At 49.0% G+C, this 25,156-nt stretch overlaps 1 protein-coding gene and 1 pseudogene across 2 annotated transcripts; one reads left to right on the forward strand and one right to left on the reverse strand.

Annotated features, from left to right (window-relative positions):
* The window catches only part of LOC112530760, an 851,315-nt pseudogene that overhangs the window by 14,878 nt on the left and 811,281 nt on the right, over nt 1–25,156 (forward strand).
* LOC121108393 lies at nt 7,748–10,246 on the reverse strand. Of its 2 annotated transcripts, none has more exons than XM_046905850.1 (2): nt 9,649–10,246; nt 7,748–7,926 (listed from the first exon to the last, which is right to left on the reverse strand). In XM_046905850.1, exons 1-2 carry the CDS (start codon nt 10,227–10,229, stop codon nt 7,905–7,907), a joined length of 603 nt encoding a protein of 200 aa, XP_046761806.1. In that variant the 5' UTR covers nt 10,230–10,246; the 3' UTR covers nt 7,748–7,904. The 2 variants fall into 2 exon arrangements, with proteins under 2 accessions (XP_046761806.1, XP_040512036.1); XM_040656102.1 differs by lacking the exon at nt 7,748–7,926 and adding an exon at nt 8,402–9,504.

The raw sequence follows: 25,156 nt of genomic DNA on the forward strand, positions 1-25,156 counted from the left end.
ATCCCTTTTCTGACCAGTGTTACAGTGTGTTCAGCCCTGCTTCTGCCTTCCCTTCTAAATCACAGCCAATAGAAGGGGTTTGCAGTTATTGTGTTGTCACTTCCAAATAACTGTTTCTTCTGCCTTTGCCAAGTAGACAGGGGCCAATTGTGAAAATGCTTCATTCAAGATGTTCAGAAGGGGGCTACGGCAGGGAAGCAGATGTACAGAAGCCCAGCTGGACAATCTGACAGTAAGTGCTGCTTAGCTGTCCTGTAACGGCACTTTTGAAATGACATCTGATAAAGCACCAATAGTAACCTGACAACAGAGCAGTAATACCAACGTTTTGAAACCAGCTTGCAAGAATGAAGCCAGATTAGCTGTTACTCCAGTCAGATTGTGTGAATGGGTGCAAGGTTCACCACAAAGTGGCACGGTAGGTTCTCAAAGATACTCAACTGGGATGGGGCTTCTGAGCTCCAGTAAAAATCACCTTCCCCTGCTTACCAGTCATGACAAGTGACGTCTGCAGCCACTGGAAGAAGCCTCTACAGAGGTAAAGCGTGATAGAACCTATTCCAATTTCATAGCAGCACAAGACTAATTTCTTTGGGACCAACTTTCCACATGAATAAGGAAGCAGAGGAGACAAAAGCAAGCACGGAGATCACATGCTTCAGCTGATTACCCATCAGTTGTATTTTCTTTGCACTCAGGAAAGTAGAAGTGCACAATTACTTACAACAGAACTCCTAAATCCTGCAGATAATGAAGCGCCAGCAGTGCCAAAGTTTTTTTCCATACTTCACATAACATTCCTGTCGTGTTCAAGACTTGAAAGCGTTAAAAGTCTCATTAACACAAAAACATCTTTACTTTTCAAAAGAATTGCTCTGCTTTTATTTTAAAAGTCATTGTTGTCTATAACACTGATGAATGCTATTTACAATTAAAACAGTTTACAAAAATACATATTCTGTAATAAAAAACAACAGAAAAACCATAGGGAATAAAAGCCCCCAAGAGTTAAATGGAAGACCCATACATAACAGTTTAGAGAAGCAGGCAATTGCAAACTTAGCAGAATTTGTGGCGCACTGCTGTTTCTACAGTAAAACATCCTTTTTATTCTGCAGCAGTAATATTTACTGCACTTATACAAGTTACACAACATTAGAAATCTAACACGGGTACAATGAGATGAGGTTTAATGGGTCTTCCAGTGAAGCAAAAGGTAAATGTCCTTAGAGAGCCAATTACTAGAAGGTACCTGGAGTTGTTGTTCTGCTTGTCTGATAAATGAGGGCGGGTGACAACTCCAAGTCTGTGCACAAAGTCCAGTCTGTATCTCAAGTACAAAGCTCCACTACAAATCATACTCTGGAGAAGAGCAAGCGTAGTTAAGACGTTCTCCTGTGCAACTTCTTACCTTCCTGAACAGCCGTTTACCATCAGTAGATGTTCATAGATCAGACTTCTCACTGCACACAGAATTCCTGCTTCTGCGTCAGGGTCAAAAAGCTATGAAGAACTCACTGTGAGTTTCGTAGAGTTATCTCATTAAGTGGACAATAAGTTAGAGTTCAGTGACTCCTGGGTCAGAGTGATTTGGTGTGGTACTGAAAACAGCTTGTGAAGTTGTCTGCTCACCAGCAGTGGTAACGTTACAGGCACTTACTGCAGTCATCCTTCCCAAAAGAACAAAGCAATGAAGCTTCGTCATATATTTCAGAACACCTGCACTTTACACTGATGATTTTGATTCTGTCTAGGAGTAGATGGCATCAGAAGACATTTGGAAAAAAAAAAAATATTTCACTTCACAATACTTCACAATGTTTCATAAAACAACTGCAGGCAGTCCACTCATTAAACATGACCACTTTTTTAGAGTGAGCATCAGGCTTGTTTCAGTAAAAGAACTGCTGCTTCAAAGAAATCCTTATTTCCTGATCACAGATTTAAGATGTTCCCGTTTGCACTCTTCAATGAGCTCTTCAGCAATACGCAGAGCCTTGACTTTCAGCAACAGGAGAACAACTTCTTCAGTTTCATCACTATTACAAAAACAAGTTGACATAGCAACACATTCACACCTGACTTCAAAATCAATAAAGCTAAAACGTGCCTTGAGCTACACTGACCACTAACTGCACCCAACATCTAGAGCCTCAAACTAGCCTGAACTAGTACTGCAAAAGCGATCCATTTTACATTATGGATTGCATCTTTAGTTGTACGTAGATGTTGGAAGTACATCACTGAAAGTGTTAAATGCATGAGGCTTGAGGAATTTAAGAATCATAGAATCGCTAAGGTTGGAAAAAAACACAAAGATCATCTAGTCCAACTGTCAACCCATCACCACCATGCCCGTTGAACCACGTCCCTAAAAGAAATACTAACATAAAGAATATGAGCAAGTGCTGCATCCCAAAGAACATGTTGTTTGTTACCTGTGGTTATTCCTGTGAAGCATACGTGCTCACTGAACCAAATGCTGGCAGAAGTTCACTGACTCGGGGAGAGTTGACCCACTTCCAAGATTTTGGAACCACCTTTCTGGGAAGCATGCAACCACCTGTTCACCCAGAGAGTATTGTGAAAGAAAAAATAGAAAGAAAAAAAAAAAGGCTTTCAATAACATTAGTCACACCACTTCTGACAGACTTCTCCTTTTGGCCAGTTCAGTTATTATTGGCAGTGTTTACTCTTCAAAAAACAAAACCGTCATTTTAAGCAGTTATTCCTAAAGCCTAGGAACCAATGCTTGCTTTGAAATTCTTTTATACACCAAGGTCATTAAAAAACAAAGAAACAAATAAAAAACAACTTCAAATGTTAAATAATTACACTTCAGACTACATCTGTCCCCATGGAAATAAGACCTTTCACCTCTTTACACTTCTCTATGTTTTCTGGCCCTGGTGGTGTGTTGAAGAGGTTCAGAAGAAGGTATGATGCATATAATGCATGACCCGCAGTACTACTTACTCTGGGGTAAACAGATTCACGACTTCACTCCAGAAAAAAAAAGAGTGGCAAACTGTCAGAAGATCCCCAACACAAGCACATTTTCAACCGTTCTGCACATCACCACTTCTAAAGAGAAGACTGACAGTGAGGATGGAAAACAAACTGAAAGGAGAAAACTTCTATCGGCAGTGAAAGACCACTGGTCTTGCTTTTAGAAACTTGTACTTGACAGGACATTTAAGTCAGGCAATACACAATCTCAGAAGGTGATACCAGAATATTATGTCTGTTTCATGTCTGCCAGGTATCAGCACTAAGCTCCCTCTGGTCTTCTCTGCATCTGTCCATGACAAAGCCTTACACAACAGCTTGCCCCAGGAGTGAATATGGCAAGTCCTCAACATTCCCAAATTCCCTGATTTCTCTACAGGAATGTGCAACATGGCAGCAGGAAGCCTCTGCAGAGCTGTCACCATGGCCTTGTTAGCACACACAGCAGGGGAACTGGGATGTTAATGTGTTTTCCTGCATCTAAACCTCATCTGTAGTACGAATCCAAACACACTCATAGAGGAAACGGATATAAGAGGGAATTGAATCACAGGCATTCAGACATTCCTAACTCAGCACTTGAGACTGAATAAAGCTATACTAATACGCTTACATGCACATGCAGGGATTCTACTCTACGAGAGCAACATGGGCACTGTATGCACATACTGAGGAAACAGACCTATCCACAGAGTGCCAATGACTGATCTCATGGAAGGTTAGCAGGAACAGATGATGAAATTAAAGTCTCTTGACTACGTATCAGAGGTGGGTGAGCATAAATAGCTCACTGACAAAAATAGCTAACCTTCCTATTAAAATGCATTAAACTCTCAGGAATCAGATTTGACTGAAGATACATTTCCTCAAAGACGACAGTCTACTTTTAACTAAAATGATTTTCACAGACAAGATCGGTGTTTTTTCTTTACCTCAACAGCTGACCAAAACCGTCTGCCTTGGAATTTTGAACATGGCGATGATTTGTCTTCCACAGCGCTGGTCAGAAAAAGAGGAAGAGGAAATAAGGATTTTGCTTGACCTGAAAGTAAGACAAGCAGACAATTCATCTCTTAAACACCGATGAATTACAACTATGGGATTCTTTCAGCAGTGACAACCAGAATAAAGGTCTAAGGAAACAGCTGTTAACTGAAACTCCTTGCAATACCCAATGGAATTAGCAGCTGGAAACACTCGAGTATGTGTTTAATGGATTCTCAGCAGAACAGCACTGCTTGTAACCAGACAAACATGCTGCATCAGGCTTAGCAACACTCTTCTCCCAGCTGTGTCTTAACCCCACACCTACCAGACTCTTACCAGTTATCCTCTCTCTAATAGCGTCCAGCAGTAAGCATCAGCAATATCAACTATTTCAGGAAAGAAAGGAGGAGTCAGCAGTAGAAGGGGGAGCAGACCACCACAAATAACACAAGCCCTCAGATACTCCAAGTTAAGATCACAAAACCAGACTCTGGGCTGTGTCCCATAAACTAAGAACTTTCCATTTATGAAAGCTTTTAGTTACAGGAGCAAAAAAAGCACTAAGTTGACTGCATAGTTACTCTTGTCGGAATGAGTTCATAAACATCAATGTTTGGTAACTATTCCTACAATGAAACAGTAGAAGGCACATTTGTTCCATTTGCTCATGGATGTCTACAATATATTTCACCCACACTTCTGGGGAAAAGGTACAGAAAAATAGAACAAAGGCTAAAAAAAGAGGTTAAGTTGCAGGTAGACTTGGTGGTCTTTAAGGTCTTTCCCAGCCTGAGCAGTTCTATGGTTCTATGACTAAAAATAAAAATTTAAAAAGTAAAAAAATAAATTCCCAGGGACAGCTTACCTTTTCGGATACAGAGGGATAAAGACATCCTCCTCTACAGACTGCTTCATCCTCAGGACAACCGTGTTAATCAAATCCTGCCAAAAAAAGAGAAAAAAGGAAAAATATTAACACATCCTCACAAGAAAAGGATCTCACCTTCCACTTACAACAATTTTAGGCAGTTATTTTGTTCATGTGGAAAAGCAAAATGCTAACTCAGCTGAATGCAGGTGCCACTGTATATAATAGACACTAAGATCACAACTGCATTAACGACCTGTGAGCAAGTCTCAGCTTTAACCATCTTTCTTGGATAACGAGATTAACATATTTTTCAGCTATGAAGTTCTATTAAAAAGAAACACAACAAAACACCACAGCTACTATACAAACAGAATCTTATCTAAAGCTTCTTCCTGAAGTCAAGTGTGGCGACTGCATAAACGTTTGTTATTATTTCTTTTCATACTAAGGGCCTAAACATCAACTTAGTTTTACCTACTTTATGCTGGATAAACTCCCAGATTTGCATGAGAATAAAACCAGAACTGGGCTAAGTGTATGTTACAGTGAATATTTACAGTGAATGCATACACTGCATCAAGAACTTCCTTCCCCATTACCACAACAGCCTTTACCTGTTTCGCCTGGCTGCATTCCCTTCTGGACAGGACTTGTTTTTTAAACGTGTTATCGCAAAGCTGTGTAAGTTTCTCAGCCTCTGAAGTCGATAAAGGATCCCACACATTCTTGACAAATGCTGAAAAATAGGAATTATTTCATTCATGATATCCAAGTGGCTATCTGCTCTAGTTTCAAGGAAGGAAACATTCAAAAAGCTAAACCTTTCATTTGCAGTAACCTTTACAAGTAATTGTAACTATCAACATAATTTTACATTACCACTTATTTAAGGTTTCATTACCTAGCTGCAGTGAACGTCCTCAAGACAACCTTAATATACCTGTAATTTTTGGCAGGATAGTTTTTTCAATCACTCTAGGCAAAACTTCTTCATCAGGATCATCATCTCTTTTTGATTCAGACGACTTTTTGGCATTGCTGAATCCTTCTACAGCTCTGAACCAGGGCATCTCTTTCAGGTCTGTAGAATTCTGCTGAAAGATCATTCCCATTCGTTGTTCAGCTGTCAGGATTGAGAGAAAAAGCTCCATGCAGAAATATATCTAATGATACCAAAAGATTCTCATTTAACAGTTTTACATGGATTCTAATCACGGAATGGACCAAAGCAGCAAGCTAAAACTGAACGTAAAGCTAGATTTCAGAGGGTAGGGTTGTCAAAATGTCAGCAAACAGCTCCACATTAATAAAGATGCAAGTGATTCATATACAAGCAACCTGACAAGAGGAAAAGATGCCCTCCTTCTAGTTAACAACACTTATCTCAAGCTCTGGAACGCCTCTATAACCCACGGCAAAGCTCCTGCACAGAAGTCTTCCCTGCAAGCAGCATGTCCCCGTCCTGCACTCTGGCAAAGGCTTTTTCAGGAAAAAAAAAAGATACAGAAGACCACAAAAAGACTTCTGCGGTTTTGAACAACTGCACAGATTTAAATACCCATTACTTTTCCTATTTTGTATGTCTCTTAAAAGCTCAGACAGGAAAATCCTCCTTCTGTTATTCAGCAAATACGCATCGTGCCTCTCCCAGCTCCTCGTGACCTGCTCACTAAGGCAGTTCAAATCTCCATTTGAAATACATTCCAACTTTGGACAAAAAACTGATTAAACTAAAGAAGCCTACAGTCTTACCTATTCTTCCTAAGGCATCGGTCAGAATTGTTTAAATGCATTAATTCTGTGCTGTAGAAAATAAACGATATACCATTCAAAAGGAGTATTTCTTCACTCTCCCTTGAAAATCCTTCCAAATATCGGAGGAATTTGCTCTCACATCCTGACCAACCTTTGCTCTTCTGGAATTCAGTCACCTCTGTCAGAGCCAGTTCTTCATCACTCGACATGCCTTCGTGGTGACCAGCTGTTTGTGAACGCTCTCTCAGCTGCCGCCTGCAAGTCCTGCATTCTGTAATGAACTCGGGTGAGTTATTCACCATGTACATACGTAAAAGAAAGCTCAGTGATATACTAAGAACACCCGGTGAGAGCAATAGCCTAAGGAAACACGGTGAGGAAGCAGAAGTAAGTATGCAACCCTAGAGACACAGACTGTAACAGTAAGGTACTTTCTGAGCTGCCAAAGGACATTAAAAGCATCTCTAACGACCTTCACTTCACCACATTCATACTAGGAACTCCCCCCACCTGAAACACCAAACATCTAACATGGTACTCCACACTATCCCTGCCAGAGGTAGTCTGTAAGAAACTACTGCGCTCTCAACAGTCCATCATCTCAGTTCTATGTAGCTTATGCAACAACTTGCATGGAAACTGTGACTGCATCCAAGTCTCACTGGGGCTAAAAAACGTTAGTCCTGTCACCACATACCAAAAGAGCATGCAAAATCAACAAGAAAATTATATTTATACCTATCATTTGCATAGCATACCTCTTGTATGTAATTATTGACATTACTTAACGTTGAAGGTTAACAGTTTGCTTCAAGCAAAGTTTTATTACATCGTTTTTCAACCAATAAAACTCTTAAGTCCTTACCTGTGCCTAAACAGTGATGAGTCAAGGCACCAATGCAACTGGAACACTTTCAGAGCTCCCAGTAACTTAAGGTCAGCAGCAGACCCCGACGTTCAAAATGTAGCACCTGGCCTACGCTGATAACAGAGGGTAGGTTAGATGTTCTGATGCACCTATGAACATTCAGATTCCAATCAGCACGAAGAAAACCCCCCATTAACAAACAGATGGTTTCCATGTACCTTGAGCTTTGGAAAGGAAAGGCATTTTTGCATGTGTGTGTATCACCTCGCTTAGTAACCGCACAGATTTACCTTCATCCCTGTGTAAGTAACAGGAAGCAGATACACACTTACTACAGTTAGATGTAATTATACGTACCTTCGATGCTCACACGTTTTCAGAAGCTTCATCTTTTCATCACTCTCCAATCCATCATTACTTGGTTTGCCATTCCCAGCTACCAGAAGACAGGAACAAGACAAAGAGGTGAATGCAGAACACTGACTCTGCTTCTGCTCTTCATTTGGAGACTAACCAAAGTAAATAAAACCTCCTGATGAAAAATTCACAGTGTCCAGTGTAAAGCACAGTCAGTATTATCAGTGAACTGTAGGACAGCTGTGGCTGTCTCTCTCCCCTTCTTGGTGACACTTCCAGCTGTGCTTCCCAGAGTGCACACACACTCAGAGTCTGCATGCTTTGCACCCACCCCACCTGCACACCAGTTAGAACCAGAAAGGGCTACATCCCCGAGCTCACTCTTCTCAAGCTGCTGCCAGTTATCAGTCAATCCTTCCTTGTCCTCCTGTTCTACAGTGCCTGCGTCCCAAACAACCTAATATCTACTGGAAAACTAACTCAGTTTCTCTTTTCAAGTACTGATAGACAGCCACTGAGATCAGTAATTCAAAACTGACCGAGCATTTGGTCATGCTATATTCACCATTCTACCACGGAGAAGTGATACTACGCGTCCTACTTCGGTAAGGGTTTCAACTAGGACATCTAGTACAGTATGCCCACTGACAACAGAGCCTGCTCACTAGAGTTTTTTCAGGCTGTTTAAGACTGAAAGCCACTAACTGAATGCCAATTGCCTATTACAGGACTACCTAAGACCCTACCAAAAAGCGTTCAGCGGGACACTATTGGTAGAATTAGTTTGCTTCAATCTGCCTTTGAACACCTCGCCATCACAGGAAACATCTCAACGAAACCTCGTACAGTTATGTACAGTTACATAAAAAAACACGTCAGGCTGCAGCACAACTGACAGTAGTCAGTAGACCTTCATCGAGGCCAAACTCTGTGCAGCATCTTCCAACCTTCCATCTTTTATTTTTATTTTCTATTTTTAATAGTTAAGGTTTGCAGTTAAGGAAAGCAACACAGCAGATAACATAGACAAGTCCTCACGCAACCCAGCTAAATACCAACTCAAACCTACTGTAAGATCCTTATTACTAGTCACATGTTGCAAAGCAAATACATTTTGAGATCCCAAAACTGAATGCAAGTCCCACCTCCCATTCAGCTTTAGGACACCCTGGTTACTACACCTGAAGAAAACTTCTTCCAATAACATTCTGTTTTTCTCCATCACAACCCAGGTGAGCCCACAGCTCAAGCCAGCGCACATATCCTACCTTAATCATTTTAGGTTACTGTGAGGGGTGGTCTATTCCTCCTTTGTTTCCTGTGACACTCAAGTTTCTGATAGAATTGATTCATAACTGGTCATCTCTCATCATCAATTCCAAATAAGAAATCTCATTTTTGCCTTGAGAGAATGCAGGTTCATCATCTTAAAGAAATGGGTGGCAGCGAAGGGAAGGAAAACACACGTACTTTTTCATTGAAACAGTTTACTAAGTTCTCTACGTATGTTCTCATGCCCCTGTAGAACCTGTAATTCATAGCAGCATCTGAAGGCTTCTCTCATTCCTGGGCAGTTATCTTTGAACTGTCAATGCTCTCCACGTGTTTCTCATACTCCCTCTGGTGGGCACGGGGCACATCCTGCAACGATGCCATCCTAAAAAAGAACACACTCAGACAACTAAAACCACGACAAGCCAACAGTTAACGCATTCCTGAACATTTTCCACCTACAACAAAGCACAAAATCCTTGCTAATAGCAGCACCTGCATCGGAGCAAAGAAGAACTGCAAGACTTACCCATACCAACATTTACAGAAGCACTGTGTGTGGACAAGATTCATGCTTTGGAAAACATCACGGGACGAGGCGGTGCGGGTCAACGTCGATCCGCTCGGAGTCGTCGTTTCCGCGGTCTCTGGCGCCCCCGCGTGGCCGATCGGCGGAATGGCGGCCGCGTACGTTCGGTGCCGCAGGCAGCGGGACGCGCGCCGAAGCGCTGCGCGGACGTCGCCGTCGCTCTGCGCGGCGCATCCGCCGATCTCCGTCACGCTCAGTCCTCCGAGCGGCAGTGCGCGTGCGCCGCGGGGCTGTGTGCGCGGTGCTGCATGCGCAGCGCGGTGCCGAGCCCGGCGGGTCCTGGGATGCTGCGGTGCCGGGGCCGCTTCACGCCCGTACCGCGACCGCCGATCTCCGAGCCGCTCGGGTTCCGCTATTGCTGAGAGCGCTTTGAAACGGCCGGGGGACGGCGCGGGGCTGCGGGGGGAAGGGGACGTCTGCTGGTCCGCCGCGGCGGAGAGCAATTTGGATGGCGCCGGGCGCTCGGGGGCAGCTGTGAGCCGAACCGGTCCGCTCCCGGGATGGGCTCGGGCATCAAACATCTAGTGGAAATAGATGAGGGGCATCCTCCTGGTTTAGAAGGAGGAGATCGCTGAGCCGGCGGTCCGAGAACCGGCAGGAGCGCTTAGGAGCAACAGCTGCCGATTTGGAGTTGTCGGGCGCATGCTCGCCGGGACCTGGAGGACTAATCACAATAGAGAGCGGCGGATGAGCTGCACAGAGCGGTTACGAAGCCACTTCCGCATTCCTACGCGCACGCGTTGTGCCGCCTGCAGGACTGAGCAGCGGACAGCGGCAGTTCCGCGCATTGGCCACGAGGTGGCGGCAGAGACCGCGGAAAGAACCTCGACGGGATCGATGCGGCCCGCGGCGCAATCGCTGGCGGTCAGTGCTCTGTCGATATGACGGGGGAAGAACACGGAATGAGAAGTGGGGGGCGGTGGGGGTGAAGACGAAGAAAACAGAGGGAAACTCCTCCAAACTCAGGAAAGCCGTGCTAAGATCCTTACAAAAAGAAAATAATAATAATAATAATAATAAAAAGTTTAAAAAAATTACTTTTTGCCAGCATCTGTTGCACTGTTTTTAAATATTCACATACCCAAATTTAACTGCCCAGTACACAAATAAACACCCAGCACAGAATCTGGCACTCCGTGGTCCTCCCAGAGCTTGTTACTGCTTTTTAGGCTGCCCTACAGGTATTCTGTCCTATCCCCTTCATTCCCCTGTGTCTTGCCCCCTTCCTTCACCCCGTGCCTTCCCCATTCCTTTTCCAGGCTTTCCCTTTCCTTTCCCCGCTTCCTTCCCCACGCCTTCCCCCTGCAACAGCCCCATGTTCTGCTGCTGTTCTCAGCTGACAATCCTTACACCACACTGTTCAAACACATCGGATCAGACTGCATACTGGCACTGATATTAAAACAACAACAAATACATACAGTATTATGTGTGGATAACAAACTCCTACCTGCTTGAAGACCAATAGCAGCTCCTCATCCTGCAGTACGTCTCCCGTCTCCCGTGCAGGGATTTGGCATCTGCAGTGGCTTCGCAACACTGGATTTGAGTCTTTGACTTCCACCTCAATCTGCTCGACAGCTCCCCCCCTCAATCTGCTCTTGTGCTCCAGAGAGAGATCCAAGGCATGAAGAGGTGCAGTGCAACACAACTGGATAACGCTCTTGAAGAATGGCAACACCTGAGCAACACAGAGGAAGGTAGAAGGAATAAAAGGGCAAAGCAAGGCAAAACCTTGGGGAAAGAAAGGGAAAGGTGAGAGGAAAATGTCACACAGCCTGCAAGGTGCCCTAAAGAGCCATAACAAAGTCTGGCAGCACTGCCGTGCTGTGCAATGAAAGATTTGTATATTTACACGGTCCTTACCTGTTCAGGCAACCAGTCACCTAAGTTGGGTTCTGGGGAATTATGGGACATGCAGCTTTCCAATCCTCAGCAGCATATGGACAAGCAAGGAGAAGGACAAAAAGGATGGCAGAGCACCATCAACACAGACAGTACATGTTCATGCAGACTCGAAAACCCACAGCTTCCTGGGTTGTTTCTGCTTTTGTAGCATTTGCGTGCTGCAGATGAGGAAAACGCTCTGCTGTTTGAGTCTTCTTCTGCAAGAGCCACCTACAGGTAAATGGCAGCTAACCTGCAGACCGAGCACTACTGCCTGGCGTTGGTCAGGGGGAGCTCCTCCTGCTGCTGCTGGATGCTGATGCTGACAGGGCTGCAGATGCTCTGCAGGGCCAGCTCGTAGCTAGGAGCCACGAATGGACACGGCGGGAGAGAGGAGAGAGCTGGTGGGGACCAGCCGAGGCATCCCTCACTCAAAAGCATCACAAAGCCACAGCCATAGCACGGAAGCTGGGCATGATCATGAGCAGCATCCCGGATGCTGGAGATTCTTTGCTACCATACACTACGGGAGCACAGCTCTCGCTGCAGGCATCCCACAGCCAGACAAAATGGGAACAAACCCGCAGCTCTGCTACACGCACAGCCCACAGCCATAGCCTTGCAACATGAGCTGCCTTGCTGTTGCTTGCATCCATCCCAATCCCTGGGAATGAAGACTCAGAAGGCAGTCAAGGCGTTGATCCAGCACCAGCGTGCTTTTATTCATTCACAGCCAGGAGGGCCTTTTGGTGAGAGGTCCGGTGTACAGATGGGACTCATCCTTTCATGTTCAGGAGAGAGGGGCTCAGAGCTCGTGCTGCTGCCCGGTGCCTGGGACTGGAGCTCTGATTCTACGTCCCCCTCCACCAGGCTCGGCTCCTCCTGGCTGACGCTGACCTGCTCCTGCATGGAGCTGCTGCTGTCGGGGCACTCGGGCTGTGCTTGGGCTGGGCTGCACTGCAATGGTGCCCCGTCACAGTCCAGCTCGGTGACTGTTGTTTCTGGCAGGCTCAGGTCAGCGTCTTCTGCACCGCCGGGAGAGATGAGGGCTTCCACCTGGATGAGCACCTTCATTCCATCACTGGTGTTATACGGAAGGCTTTCATCGGAGCTGCAGCGATTCATGCTTCCTAGCAGCTCTGCATTGATATAAGCACACAGTGAACCATCGCTATACGCTCTGGCTCTTCTGCGTGGACGAGGGCTCGGTTCACCTAGGAAGGAGTAGATACACAGGCAAACAGTTAGTGGCAAACTTGCACAAGCTGAATGATGAGAGTGGTTCTTGAGATTTTCTATTGCAGTGGCAGCAGGACAAAGCCAATAGGACAATAGCAACAGGAGGAGCACTGTCTCAAAAGGAACTGTTGCGCTTTTGTTGTGTGTCTTTCTCTTTTGTGTGGACTCCAAGCATGAATTCGATGGCGCTGACAAGCAGGGTTTTGACAGCTGGATGTGCACCCTTACCTGCCAGGACCACCACCTCTGTTTCCGAGGGCTCCCTGGCATCGCGCTGCAGTTGGCGTTTGGCCACAGAGGATGGTTTTCTGGGCCTGAAACAGGAACACCAACTGCATGCTGGGGATTCCTTCACCCTGCTGGGTGGACTTGGTCTGGAGGGAGAAAAGAGGGAGCGGTGTGAGTCGTGCATGGTGCAGGGTGAGGGAAGAGCTGCCCTGAGCTCTTGCCAACACTTGCTTGTTCCTAGCACTGCCTGGTTCCTGCTGAAACACAACTTAGAAGCTCGCTCTGATTCACATGGTAGAGGACGGTTCCATTTCTAGAGCTCAGCCCTGGAGTCTTGCTGGCTACATTCCCCTCAGCCATGTCAACCCAGATGCAGAGCATGCGAGCAGAGGCTGCACAGCTGTCCAGGACAGCATCGAACGGAGGGCTTCGATTGAGCTGGAGGTGTAACTGCTTGCTGAGGAACCGTGCAGCCAGAAAGGGAGTTCAAAAGCATCTCTGACACGTACATTAGCAATAGGCCCCCTCTGGTGGCTAAACTGAGCCCGTCGGGCAACTGCGTGTTAGTTGAACCTCAGAGTCCAAAGGGAGGGGACATTCAGTACACCACCACACGCCCCATTAGCGTCACGTAGCTTCTGCAAGTTTTGGCACTAGCAATAGTGGAGAAAAACCCACAAAAGCCCACCCAAGCAAGTCTGATAGGAAGCTGCTGAAAAAGAAAGTCCTCTTTACCTTCCAGATGGAAAGTCAATGATTGTGTGGAATTTCCCTCGCGCAGCTGCGGGGCCTTCTTCCACGTCCATGTCCCTGCTCTCTGTCACAGCGGGAGAGCTGCTGTGGCCTCCCCTCTGTGCCTGTGCCTCCTCCACGGTGAGCAGCTTGGTGGCAGGAGAAGACACCTGCACAGACTTGGGACCTGATGGAGAACTGCGCCCTGGAAGGGAAGACCACAGCTAAGAGGGAGGATCAGAAAGCAGCGGCACAGCCATCACAGTTCTGGGGGAGGTGCCGCACATCTCTCAGCCTTGCTTATCCAAACCACAGGAAAAAGAGGAGGTCAAAACCCTTCCATCAAGCTTCACCTGTACGCAAAACATCACCATGACAGGGACGGTTTTCTCATGCTCAACTTTGGGCTTGGACATTCTCCGCATCCAGCCCCAGAGGATGCCATATTCTCATCTAAGCCCACAAGCCTGCTGGCCCCTCGATAGCAAAAGCGTAGCTCAACAATCCTGGAGAAGGCCTGCATTTGATCAAGGTGTCTCATCAAGACAAAGCTCATGCAGGAAGACGCTCACCTGCTCCATCTCCGATGCCTGATGTGGAGCTGGAGCAGAAGAGGACGTCGGTGTGGTTGATGAGGAACTCCACCACGTCCGACTGCCTCTGCAGTTCCACGCAGGCAGCTCTTCCGCTGGCGCAGGCAGCCTCGTTCTGCTGGGATCTGTAGAAAAGGCAGATTGGAGAAGTCATTGACCCGAGATCGTTTCCCCACATCTGCATTTGGGCAGCCAAAGGCTGTCCAGTTGGGCTCTGGAGACTTCCGCAGTGGGCAAGCAGTGATGCCACTGAAGACATTCTCCCGGGTGATCAAGGACACACCAGCCCCATCTGACAAAACCAAGAGAGCACAAATTGTCCTCCTCTCCAAAGTGTGCCCGTGGGAGAACAGATCTAAGCCTTGTGCTGAGGCGGAAAAAGAAGTTTACCTGAAGAGGTTGGGAGCCCATACAATTGCTAAGTTCTTAGCAGGCATGTTTGTGATGGAGCAGCTCCCAGCGAGACAAGCCAAGTGTCTCAGCAGGTATTCCAGCGTCCTGGAAAGCAAGAGCCAAACCTTCAGCACCACTGAGCACGCCGGGCTCACATTCACCAAACAAACCTCACTGTTCTTGCTACTAGCAAGTAGATCAAGCTTTCCCAAGTGCCACGCTGCAGCACCAAGCCCCAGCACAGCTCAGCCGCAACCATCACCTGCACCAGCCGTGCCCCCGTGCCCAGGAGCTGACCCAATCCATTCACCCCACGCAGCCATCCACCACTTCCACACACACAGGCATCACGTTGCCAGCGTGACACAAAGCCTGCCATCGCATCATCGCCCTCTGAAATGCAGCAGGGCTGAGCTCCCCACACCGAGGGCAGCAGTTTTCTGACCTGTAGTGAGGTGCAGGCAGTTGCTGGATGACCTCCTGCACTCGGAGCAACCGCTCCTCATCTGTACCGGCACAAACAGCATCCTGGAAGAAAGCAGAAAGGGACTGAGACACACATCATGCGAGTCAAGCGTATGGGGCTAACAGAAAAAGGGCCTCAGAGCTGCAGAGGGCACTGCTGCTCCCATCTCCCACATTTCCAATGGCAGGATGCACACACCAGGTGTTACGGTGCACGCAGTGTGCAGGAAGCACGAGCTGCTTGTTGTACACAGACACCCACTGGATGTCCATCAAAACCCCAACTTCAACAGAAAAAAGACCAAAAAAAGGTGCGCAGGCGTGTGTGTGGATGGGAAAGGCCACGAAGAGGGACATGAAGGCCATTGCCTTGTGCTTACCGAGAACTTGCCATGCAGTTGCTCGGTCAGCAGAGGGGTCGGGAGCTCCCTGAAGTACATCTTGCACAGGGAGCTCACGCTGTGAATGTCCCGGACGGTGAGCTCCGGAATCTGCTCCGACTCAAAGTCATGGCTGGAGAGAAGGACACAAAAACAGAGGGCTTGGAGAAAGAGGAAAACAACTCCAAAGCAAGACAACATACAGTCCAGAAGCACTCTTACCGCAGCTTCCGGATCTTGGACGCCACGCCGGACAGGCGGTAGATCCCCTGCACCACGCCGTGCTGCTCAATGAACTCAGCGCAGCTCTGCACGACCTGGGGGACTACAGAACAAGGGCCAGCGCTTAGCTGAGCTCCTGATTCAAGTCCTACTTCAGCCGCTGCCCCTGTCACATCCCATCCACTAAGCCCAGCCGGGCTACTGCTTGCCTCCTCCTCACAGGAGAAAAAAGGCTGTCGCAGACGGCGCAGACAGGCAGGAGCCGGGGACAAAACTGGACACGGACGTGTTCTTGGCTTTCAAGAAATGCCAGGACCTGCCAAGCAGCCTGAAGAAAGTAATTCTGGGGAAGCCAGAGACACTGCCACAAGTCCCATCACAGCTCCCACCGCAATGGAGGCGTGAGACCTCATGTCCAGAAGAGCTAGGAAACTGACGCACTACACTCTCTTGGGCCAAAAGGCTTCCTTGGTTTTCAGGCTAGCGTGGCATTGGCTTACACCTTTGGCTTTAAGCAAATACAAGTGTGCCGGCCTCCTATGAGCATTAGCCTCAGCTTCCCTTGCAGCCATCAACTCCCATTTCACGTTTCTCCACCGCTATCAACCTGCCCCTTGCTAGACATGATCTCCCTTTCTTTCATCTTTACATGCCCAACAGAGGGAGGAAGCTCTCAGGAACGGGCTGTTCCTTACCATCACGGCCAGAGTGGAGAAGATGCTCTCCCAGGTCACAGCCAAACACCCCTCCCTTCTCCTTCTCCAGCTCCAGCTCCCGCTGCTTCGGTTCCTCTGGGCGGGCCTTCACAAAGGAACGAAGGAAGCTGAGGAGCTTGCCACGCTTCTTTGGCACTGCACAACAAAAGGAAGAAACCAGTTCATTTCAGGTTGGGCTCAGTGCGACCAGGCTGAGCGGAAACACATTCTACAGAGCACATAAAAGCGGCAAGAACATTGCCAATACTGCATTCTACAAGGATTCGAGCATTTGCCCAAGCCCTCATTCTCACTGCCTACAAAACAGCAGCCCTATGCCCCGTGGGATGCAGGAAGGATCATCAACACAGAGGAGAACGTGGGATGGATAAAGGAGGTATTCAACACAGAACACACCCAGAAAAAGACTCCATTTGACTTCCCCGCGCCACCACATGTAACATCCGTACCTGGCATTGGCGCTGAGTTGATGAGGGCCTCGGGAAGTTTTCCACTAATGAGCTCCACGCACTCACTGGGGAAAAACCCAACCTGGAACAAGAACAAAAAGACGGATGGAATACTGAATGCAGCATTTTTTCAACTGTTGCACCAAGAAAGAATGGCCTGCAGAAAAGTAACCCTCATTCAACATTTGCAGCCAGAAGACCTACAAAAGCAATACTTGGTTCCGCACAAGAAGGCTCTGTCCTCCGTGCTTGTACAAAGGACAGAGATGGTCAACTTCTGACTGCGTATGGAGCACGAGAGGCTCTTGCTTCTAAGTCACATGAGGAGACAGTTTCCCACCCAAGCCCAGAGCCAAAGGGAAAGGCCTCTGACAGCGACACAGGGAAGCTGTTGACATCCAGAAGCCACCCTGTGCGGGCAGAGCAGCTCTAAGCTGACGTTCCTCACTTGACTGCAATTGCGCCCAGGAGTCTGAAGCTTGTGCCTACCTGAAAGCCACGCTTGCCTCTCCACCAGGGGCTCTGCTCCTTTGCTGGCATAGCAGTAATGCACACCAGGTCTCCCACCTGCAAGACATTGCAACATCAATCCCAGCGTCAGCACAGCTGGGAGGAAAGCACAGCAGACATGGCACCCTTCTTCTGCACTGCCAAAGAGCGCACAGCTTGAGAGCAATTGCACCGGGGCAGCTCTTCAGGCATTTCCCGTCAGAAAGCTGAACGTGGAGGTACAAGAGTCACTGCCATACACACCACAAAGAATACAGATTCTCGGGCCATATGAAACCATCCTTTAGACATGGCTGAACTCCTCCCTGCATCCAACCCAGTGCAAGTCCTCTCTGGACCTGCATCTTCTGGGCTTCACCTCACAAGGCATTCTGAAGGTGTCTGAGAATATTCCTGATGCATTCACACGGTATACTCTTCTGGCCGTGACAACAAGGAACGCCTTCTTTATCTGCTTACCTCCAAGGAGAGCTCATCCGCTGCCTGGGCAATGTATCTCTTAATAACATGACCAGCAGCAATAGCTGGAATATTAAGAGATGACTCCTCACGGACCAGCAGAGGCTTCCCCTGGTTCTCAGGCTGAAACAGAGAGCACAAGCCATGGTGAGGAGCTGAGGACAAACAAGGAGGATTTCAGGGTGCCATCTCGATGCCACTAGCAAGGAAATGAAGCTTTTAAGGCAGCTCTTCAGGGACACCGAGAGAGCCGGAAGGATGCTCTCTCTCTTGAAAAGCAGGAGAGCACACCGGTGGCTCATTCTGCTGGCTCAAGGCAGGGAACAGAGACCAAGCAGAGCTTCACACTGTACCTCCGTCAACGCCCGGTCAGGCCCACGGCTGATCTCGCTGCTCGCGATGCCCATCACAGCAGGCGCGACAAGCTGCAACAGAAAAGAAACACATTTCCTGTGCTCACACAGCACTGGATCAAGAGACTTCTTCAGAACTACTTCTAGAAACAACAACTGTGTGCAGTCTATTCAAACGGGACAGCCGTTGCAATACGCAGCACTGGACCAAGTCGCTGTCCCTCTGCTAGCAGATGGGGACTCTGGCACAAAGCAGCAGATGCATTTGCCCGCAGCACAGTAGCAGGCCAGGGAGAGGTGTCGCTGCTGGGGCTGGAGCTGCTCCCCAGCCCCCGGCTCCCAGCAGCAGCCTCACCACCAGCACCGGCCGCAGCCTTGCCCACGCATTTCCTCTGCCTGCATGCCCGCTGTCGGGCTCACTCACACAGCCAAAGCATGCACGCTTGTGCCCCTGGCTCATGTTGTGCAGCTCTGCACAAACTGCGGCTAGGGCTCTTGGCCTAAGGGATTGCCTTCCTTCACACTAGCTGCTCCCAGCACTACAGGCAGCATCCTGCTGAGGGTTGAGCTGGAGAGGAAGTGGAAAAAAACCCACACGTGACCAGAGCTGCATTTCAGCTGGACGAGGCTGTGTTACTACACACGGTGTGACTAAACACGGGCTGCTGAACCATGTGGCAATACAAAACATGGCACGTACCTGGCAAGAGATCAGAACAAGGGAGAAGAAGATCCTCGAACCCGCAGCCGTTCCTTGTCACTTTGCTCTGATCTTCCACGAGCAAAAGCTGCACCAAGGGAGCAGGCGGAGGGTGGGCAGGGGAGGGAGAAAGAGCAGGTCAGTGAGCTTCCACAATTTAGCAAGGAAGGCGAGGGAAAAACCGTTGGACAAATGCCATCTTGATGGATGGCTTTGGAAGTGATGGCCTGGGGGAAAATGGCGTCTGATGGTCCAGATGAAGAAATATGATCCTAGGAGCTCTGCCAGCCAGCACTTCTCAAGCCCTCGCTGCCCACCCGTCTATCCCGCACCGTCTCAGCTTACCTACAAGGCGCTGCACAAGATGGGATGAAGACAAACACACTCAGTAGATGCACAAGTGCAACAAGCCACGTACTCACGCCGAGCTCAAGCGCTCCAATGAAGGGATGCAGCACGCGCTGCTCCTCCCCTCATTCTAGCCGCTTATGACATCACTAAGGGCCACCCGGCTGCTCCACCATGGACGGACAAGGTGGGGAGGCAAGACCACGTCACAAGACCACAGGATTCCAACAGGGCACCCCAGCGTTCGAGAAATCAGTGCGTGGTTGGAATTCCATCCCAGCCAAATCCTGGAGAAGCTGGCATGGGGTTGTCGGGACCAAAGTGCAGGACCCGGAGCTTGGTGCTGTTGAGCCTCTTGCTGGGCTGGGCCTATGGCAAATCCACACTAGGGTCCTTCTTTGCATCCACGGGCGGCTTAGAGCAGCCATCTCTTTCACCTGGATGGAAATAAAGGAAGAGAAATACATAGCACTGCTACTAGACTGCTTCGACAGTTTCTTTCCCGAGTGCATTTTTGCCTTTTGGCTTCCATGACGACCTCATTTCCTCCTCCTTTTCTTTGGGGGGAAGCTGCCCCCAGTGCCTGAGCTTCACAAGATAGCGTGAAACATGACACTAAGACAAACGCTTGCCCTGGGTGCAGGGTGGCTGTGCTTTGCCAGGCATATAAAGGAGGGTAGGGCTAGGAAACGCCACGTGGCAGCCCCAAGCCTTGGGGGTCTTGCCAAGTCTGCATTCAGTCACTGTGGCCACAGCTGCTGCCTCACTGCCAGAACGTATCCGAGGATACAGATGGACGCAGGCACTCCTGCTCCTTCTGCAAAGCCCTCCTCTGCACAGCCCGTTAGCTGCTGATCGCTGCTACGCCAACCGGGCTCCCCTTTACAGCAGCCCTGGGATAAACACGCCTGGACTCTTCTGTGCAGCAGCGAGCTCCAGGGATGAAGCAGCAGAGAGGAAACCAACAGAATCTACTGCTGCTGAATCCACCAGCTCCTTCTGCCCACCAAGATTAATACCGAGGGACAGAACACAAGAGGGATAAGCGCTTTCACATGCACACGGACAAAGAGAATCAAAACAGCTCCTTCCAGAAGCGCTCGTAGGGTAAACCCAGCCTCAGAGACACAAACGCATCTGGTTCCAGTAAATATTACGGCACCTTGGTGATGAAACGCTGTTCTGTTGCTTGGAGAGCACGAAGCATGCTGTGTTGACACGCACAGCAGCGCGATGCCCAAGCTGAGCACGCAAACCTCCCCAGCACCCCTGGCCAATGCTGCCAGGGAAATGCACGACCTGCAGCCCCACACGGCTCGCTGCACGGACACTGGGGGGCTGTCTTAGTCTCAGGTGGGATCCATTTTTCTTCAGTGTCTGCTATGATGCTATGACAGTGAGAACACTCTCGTGTTTATAGTTTCTGAGAAGCAGACCTGGACAGAGCCAAGGCCGTTCTCAGCAAAGCTCTCAAGAAGGAGCTGGGAGGAAACCAAATGAGGACAGCTGATGTCAACGGGCCAAAGGGATATTCCATACCATATGACATCAGGTGGAAGGGGTTATGGACGAGGTGGGAGCTCATCTCACTCTCTTCCTCTGCTTGCCCATTGCTTGGGAGGTGCTGAGCCACTGCTTCTACATCACTTCTTACATACATTCATATATATATGTGTGTGTGTGTGTGTGTGTGCGTGCATCCATTACTTCTGTCCTTTTCTCTACCTTTGGAAAGAGATTTCTCTCAACATATGAGTTCCACCTTCTTTTTTTTTCCCCCAAAATTCTCTCCCCCATCCCACCGGGAAGGGGGGAGTAAGCAAAGGACTCTGTGGTGCTCCACCACACGAGGGCTGCAAAGCAATGGCAGCAGACGTGCAGTGCACTGTCATAAGTGCACATGTACATAAGCAGATGCTCTCATCCACACGTGCAAATCTGAGGGCGAGGAATAAAAGGCTCGCTGGGCCATGGGCAAAGCAGGGAGCAGATGATAGGCAGGAAACAGGAAGGAGTTCAAGACCAGCTCTCCTACACCAAAGACAGGGAGAGCTGAGTCAGCACCACGGGGGGACTTACGACACAGCTTGAGAGCTTACAGAGACCTGAGGTTGCCAAAGGAGGCCGCCAGGGTAACTCTCACCAGTCTTTTGCAGGGCTCTCACGGATGCTTGCGATGCTGACTTCCACTGCCTATGGCATTGGTAGAAAGCCCAGGTGGCAAATGCTCAACTGGTCTGGGTAACGCTTCTATGCTTCCACGGCTAGGACTGAAACAAAAGGAAAAAAAAAAGCATGCAGCCCTATGAAATTTGTCTCTCTACTGCTGCTGTCAGCGTGACATCTACGATGAGCATTACGCGTCCCTGCACCCGACTGAAGATTCATCCAAGTCTGTGGGCACTGTTACCAGCAGTTCCCAGAATATCTTGCGCCACAAAATGCAGCATGCTCCTTTTTTTCACAGGCCCCTCGTTTCTCTCATCAGCCTCAGACTCACTCCACTTCAACTACACCCATCAGAACAGCCCTTCCGTTCTGCTGAGGTAGGAATCCACTGCTGGGATGTCCCCCACTCCCGTTCCCCGCTATGTCCAGCACCGGCGGGGAAAGGAAGAGACACTGCCATCACCTACCCAGACTTCTTGCAGGGCCTTCCAGACCCTCTCACATCACAGGGAGAAGCGGCACAGCTCTCGTGGCACAAAGCTCAGAGAAGGCTGCAGAAATCAAGGTTGCCACCAAGGTGCTGCTTTCAAACAACGTGACTTAGCGGGCACGAGACGGGAAAGACAAGGTTCCGGTTCAGAAGCCTCCAATCCCCGTGGATGTGGCTGTCTGCAAAGACCACAGCTGCCTGCTTTCCAGCAGGGGGACGCTCACCCAGCAAAGCACTCACCCACCAGATGCCTCTCCTACAATCATAGCATCAGCAACGTTGGAAAAGACCTCCATGATCATCCAGTCCAAACATTCACCTACCACCACCATTTCCTTCCCACTAAGCCACGTCCCTCACTACAACATCCAGTGTCCCTTGAACACCTGCAGGGACAGGAACTCTATCACCTCCCCAGGCAGCCCGCTCCAGCGGCTGACCACCCACTGGGAGAAGTTGTACTTCCCATCCAACCTCAATCTCCCCTCATGCAACCTGAGGCCATTCCTTCTAATCCTAGCACTAGTTCCACGGGAGAAGAGGACCACCCCCACCTCAACACAACCTCTCGTCACGTAACTGGACAGAGGGAGAAGGTCTTCCCTCAGCCTCCTCTTCTCCACACTAAGGAATCCCACTTCCCCCAGCCGCTCCCCATCACACTTGTGCTCTACACCCCTCACAGCTTCATTGCGCTTCTCTGGACACACTGCAGGCTTTCAGGGTCCCCCTTCTAGTCAGGAGCCCAGAACTGAACACACTACTCAAGGAGAGGACTCACCAGTGCTGAGTGCAGTACAGTGGCGATGATCACTTCCCTGCTCCTGCTGCCTCCGGCCCTTTGCAGTGCACTTCCACTCTAAACCGTTCCTTCTGCGCTACCGCTCGGATCCTCCCTTAGGGCTGGAGCTCAAGAGGTCAACACAACAAAGAACACAACGTGCAACTGGAAGGCATGTCTCAAAGCCTGAAGAGTGAGAACGGGACCCTGCAGTTAGAGACTCTGAGAAGGGCCTCACAGGATGCCTGGGGAAGGGGACCTGCAAGTCAGACGCAAGGGAAGAGCAACAGCTCTCCCTCCTTTTCTTGGTAACAGCGAGATAGGAGTGGGAGTTCTAGGTTGTGTGATTGTTATCACCATCTGCTGAGTGTTTCGTACCGTGGATCTAATCATTTCAGGTCCAGCTGACTTTCCGAGAAACCTGAAAGCTTACTGACTCATGTACTAGCCTTATGAAGATGCCAGCTAAAAGACGTCGTCAGCATTGTGGCCTACGTCGAAACCATGGCTTTTGTTCTAAAGATCAGAGTGAGTGTGGTGTGAGTGAGATGCGTTCCTTGCAGGGAATGAGGGTCAGCCTGTTTGCATAGTACTGTCTTCTGATTGCGGGGAAGCGTGTCAAGGAAGGTGGTCAGGCTTCTGTGAGACCTGTGAGATCCAAGTGTTCACATCTGAACAAGATCAGTAGGCGGTGTCCAGGGTTGCCTGTGGAAACTCTGAGGAAATGAGGAATCAAGAAGAATTTGGTCAACATCGTGGGAGGCTCCCAGGGGAAGGAAATTCCCAAAGAAGCCCCGTTGGGATGTGCACTGGCACACTGGTGGGATACTGCAGGGGAACCTGGAGGCACCCTGAGGAAGGAAACTCTCACCAAGTATTGCAATCAGTGGTGCTTAATGTGGAAGTTAGAAGATGATGAGAAGCGGCATCGGAAGGGGACCCGTAACTATCATACCTTCTTACAGTTCCTGTTTTTCTTAAGGAAGGAAGGTCCATAAAGTAACATGACCAGTTGTTAGAATGGAGTGCTCTCATTACGAGACTAAGTACTGGGTGTTTATGGACACTGAAGAACTGTGCTGTTTGAATGGTGGGTTCTGAAGTGAATGGGACAAACGGTTTTCATGGCAGAAGTAAGTGTAATTGCTAATGGGAAACAGAAGCATGACTGAGGGTATGTGGAAGTGTAACTGAGGGGATGAAGAGGGGACAAAGGAAAAAGGGTTACAGAGAAAGTGAGTGTATCCGCACCGGCAGGAGAGCAACCCCCCACACCCCCGCCCCAGCCTCACACAGAGAGTGATGTTGTAAACAGCATTACTTGCAAAGGGGGGGAGGTGGAGAGGATGGGGCACTGGCAGTGAGAATAGCCTTCATGTGCAGAGATCTCAGAAACCCAAAATTCCAGTGTTAGCACTGGAAATCTCCGGAGAGGAGAGGAGGAGGTGAAACTGAAACGTCATGCTAGTTGTTTATGTAGTGATGAGAGTTTGGGAAGGGAAAAGCTGCAGAAGGACGCAGGCTGAGGAAGGCCAAGATGAGCAAGGTGGAACAGGGTGGTAGATCCAAAGAGAGCTGAGCAAGAGAAAGGAAAAGAATGGATTGAGGAACAGAGATAGTAAGGCCATTGGCAAGAGCAACAGCTGTTCCTGTTGCGGTGTAGAGTAGAGCCCTAGGACACAGAGGTCCCCTCAGAAAGAGGTAGGGGGGGGGGCCTGGAAGAGCCCGTGGAGGGGGAGGCTTCCAGCCCTGCTGGACCAAAAGCACTGTGCCAACTGCAGGGAAATGAGACAGCGGTGCAGAAATCCAACCGTCTCTGATTGCAAAAGCTGAAGAATGGCAACCTGGGAAGTTATTCCTAGCAAATCCACCGGTGAAATTGCAGCTAGGAGAGCAGGAGAAAGAGGTTTAGTTTCCGGTGGGCACGGGTGCCTCTTACCGCCCGGATATGATTTTGCAACACAAGTCGGAGCTACTGCCCAACAAGAAAAGGCTTCCCTTTTGGGACCAGTTGAAGAGAGGCTGAGAAAATAAGGAGGAATACATACATGCCTGTAGATGCCAGGTTCTCCAAAACCGTTCCTCTGGCAAGACTGATCAGAACAAATGGATGCAGAGAGTCAATTCAATAACACTGGAGCTAAGGGTCAAACAAGATGAACTGACTGAAAACGGTAAGTCTGGCTTACATACAAACTGGGACAAACAATGGGGTACCCCCAGAAGTTACAGAAATCTTCACTAAGGTATGCTTAGCCGTGTGGCTATCAGGGATGCCTGGTAGAGCCAAAATGCAGCCCTAAGGTCAAAGCAAGAGCTACGGCTAGCCCACTC

Source organism: Gallus gallus, chromosome Z (assembly GCF_016699485.2).
Source record: "Gallus gallus isolate bGalGal1 chromosome Z, bGalGal1.mat.broiler.GRCg7b, whole genome shotgun sequence".
NCBI classification, from domain to species: Eukaryota; Metazoa; Chordata; class Aves; order Galliformes; family Phasianidae; genus Gallus; species Gallus gallus.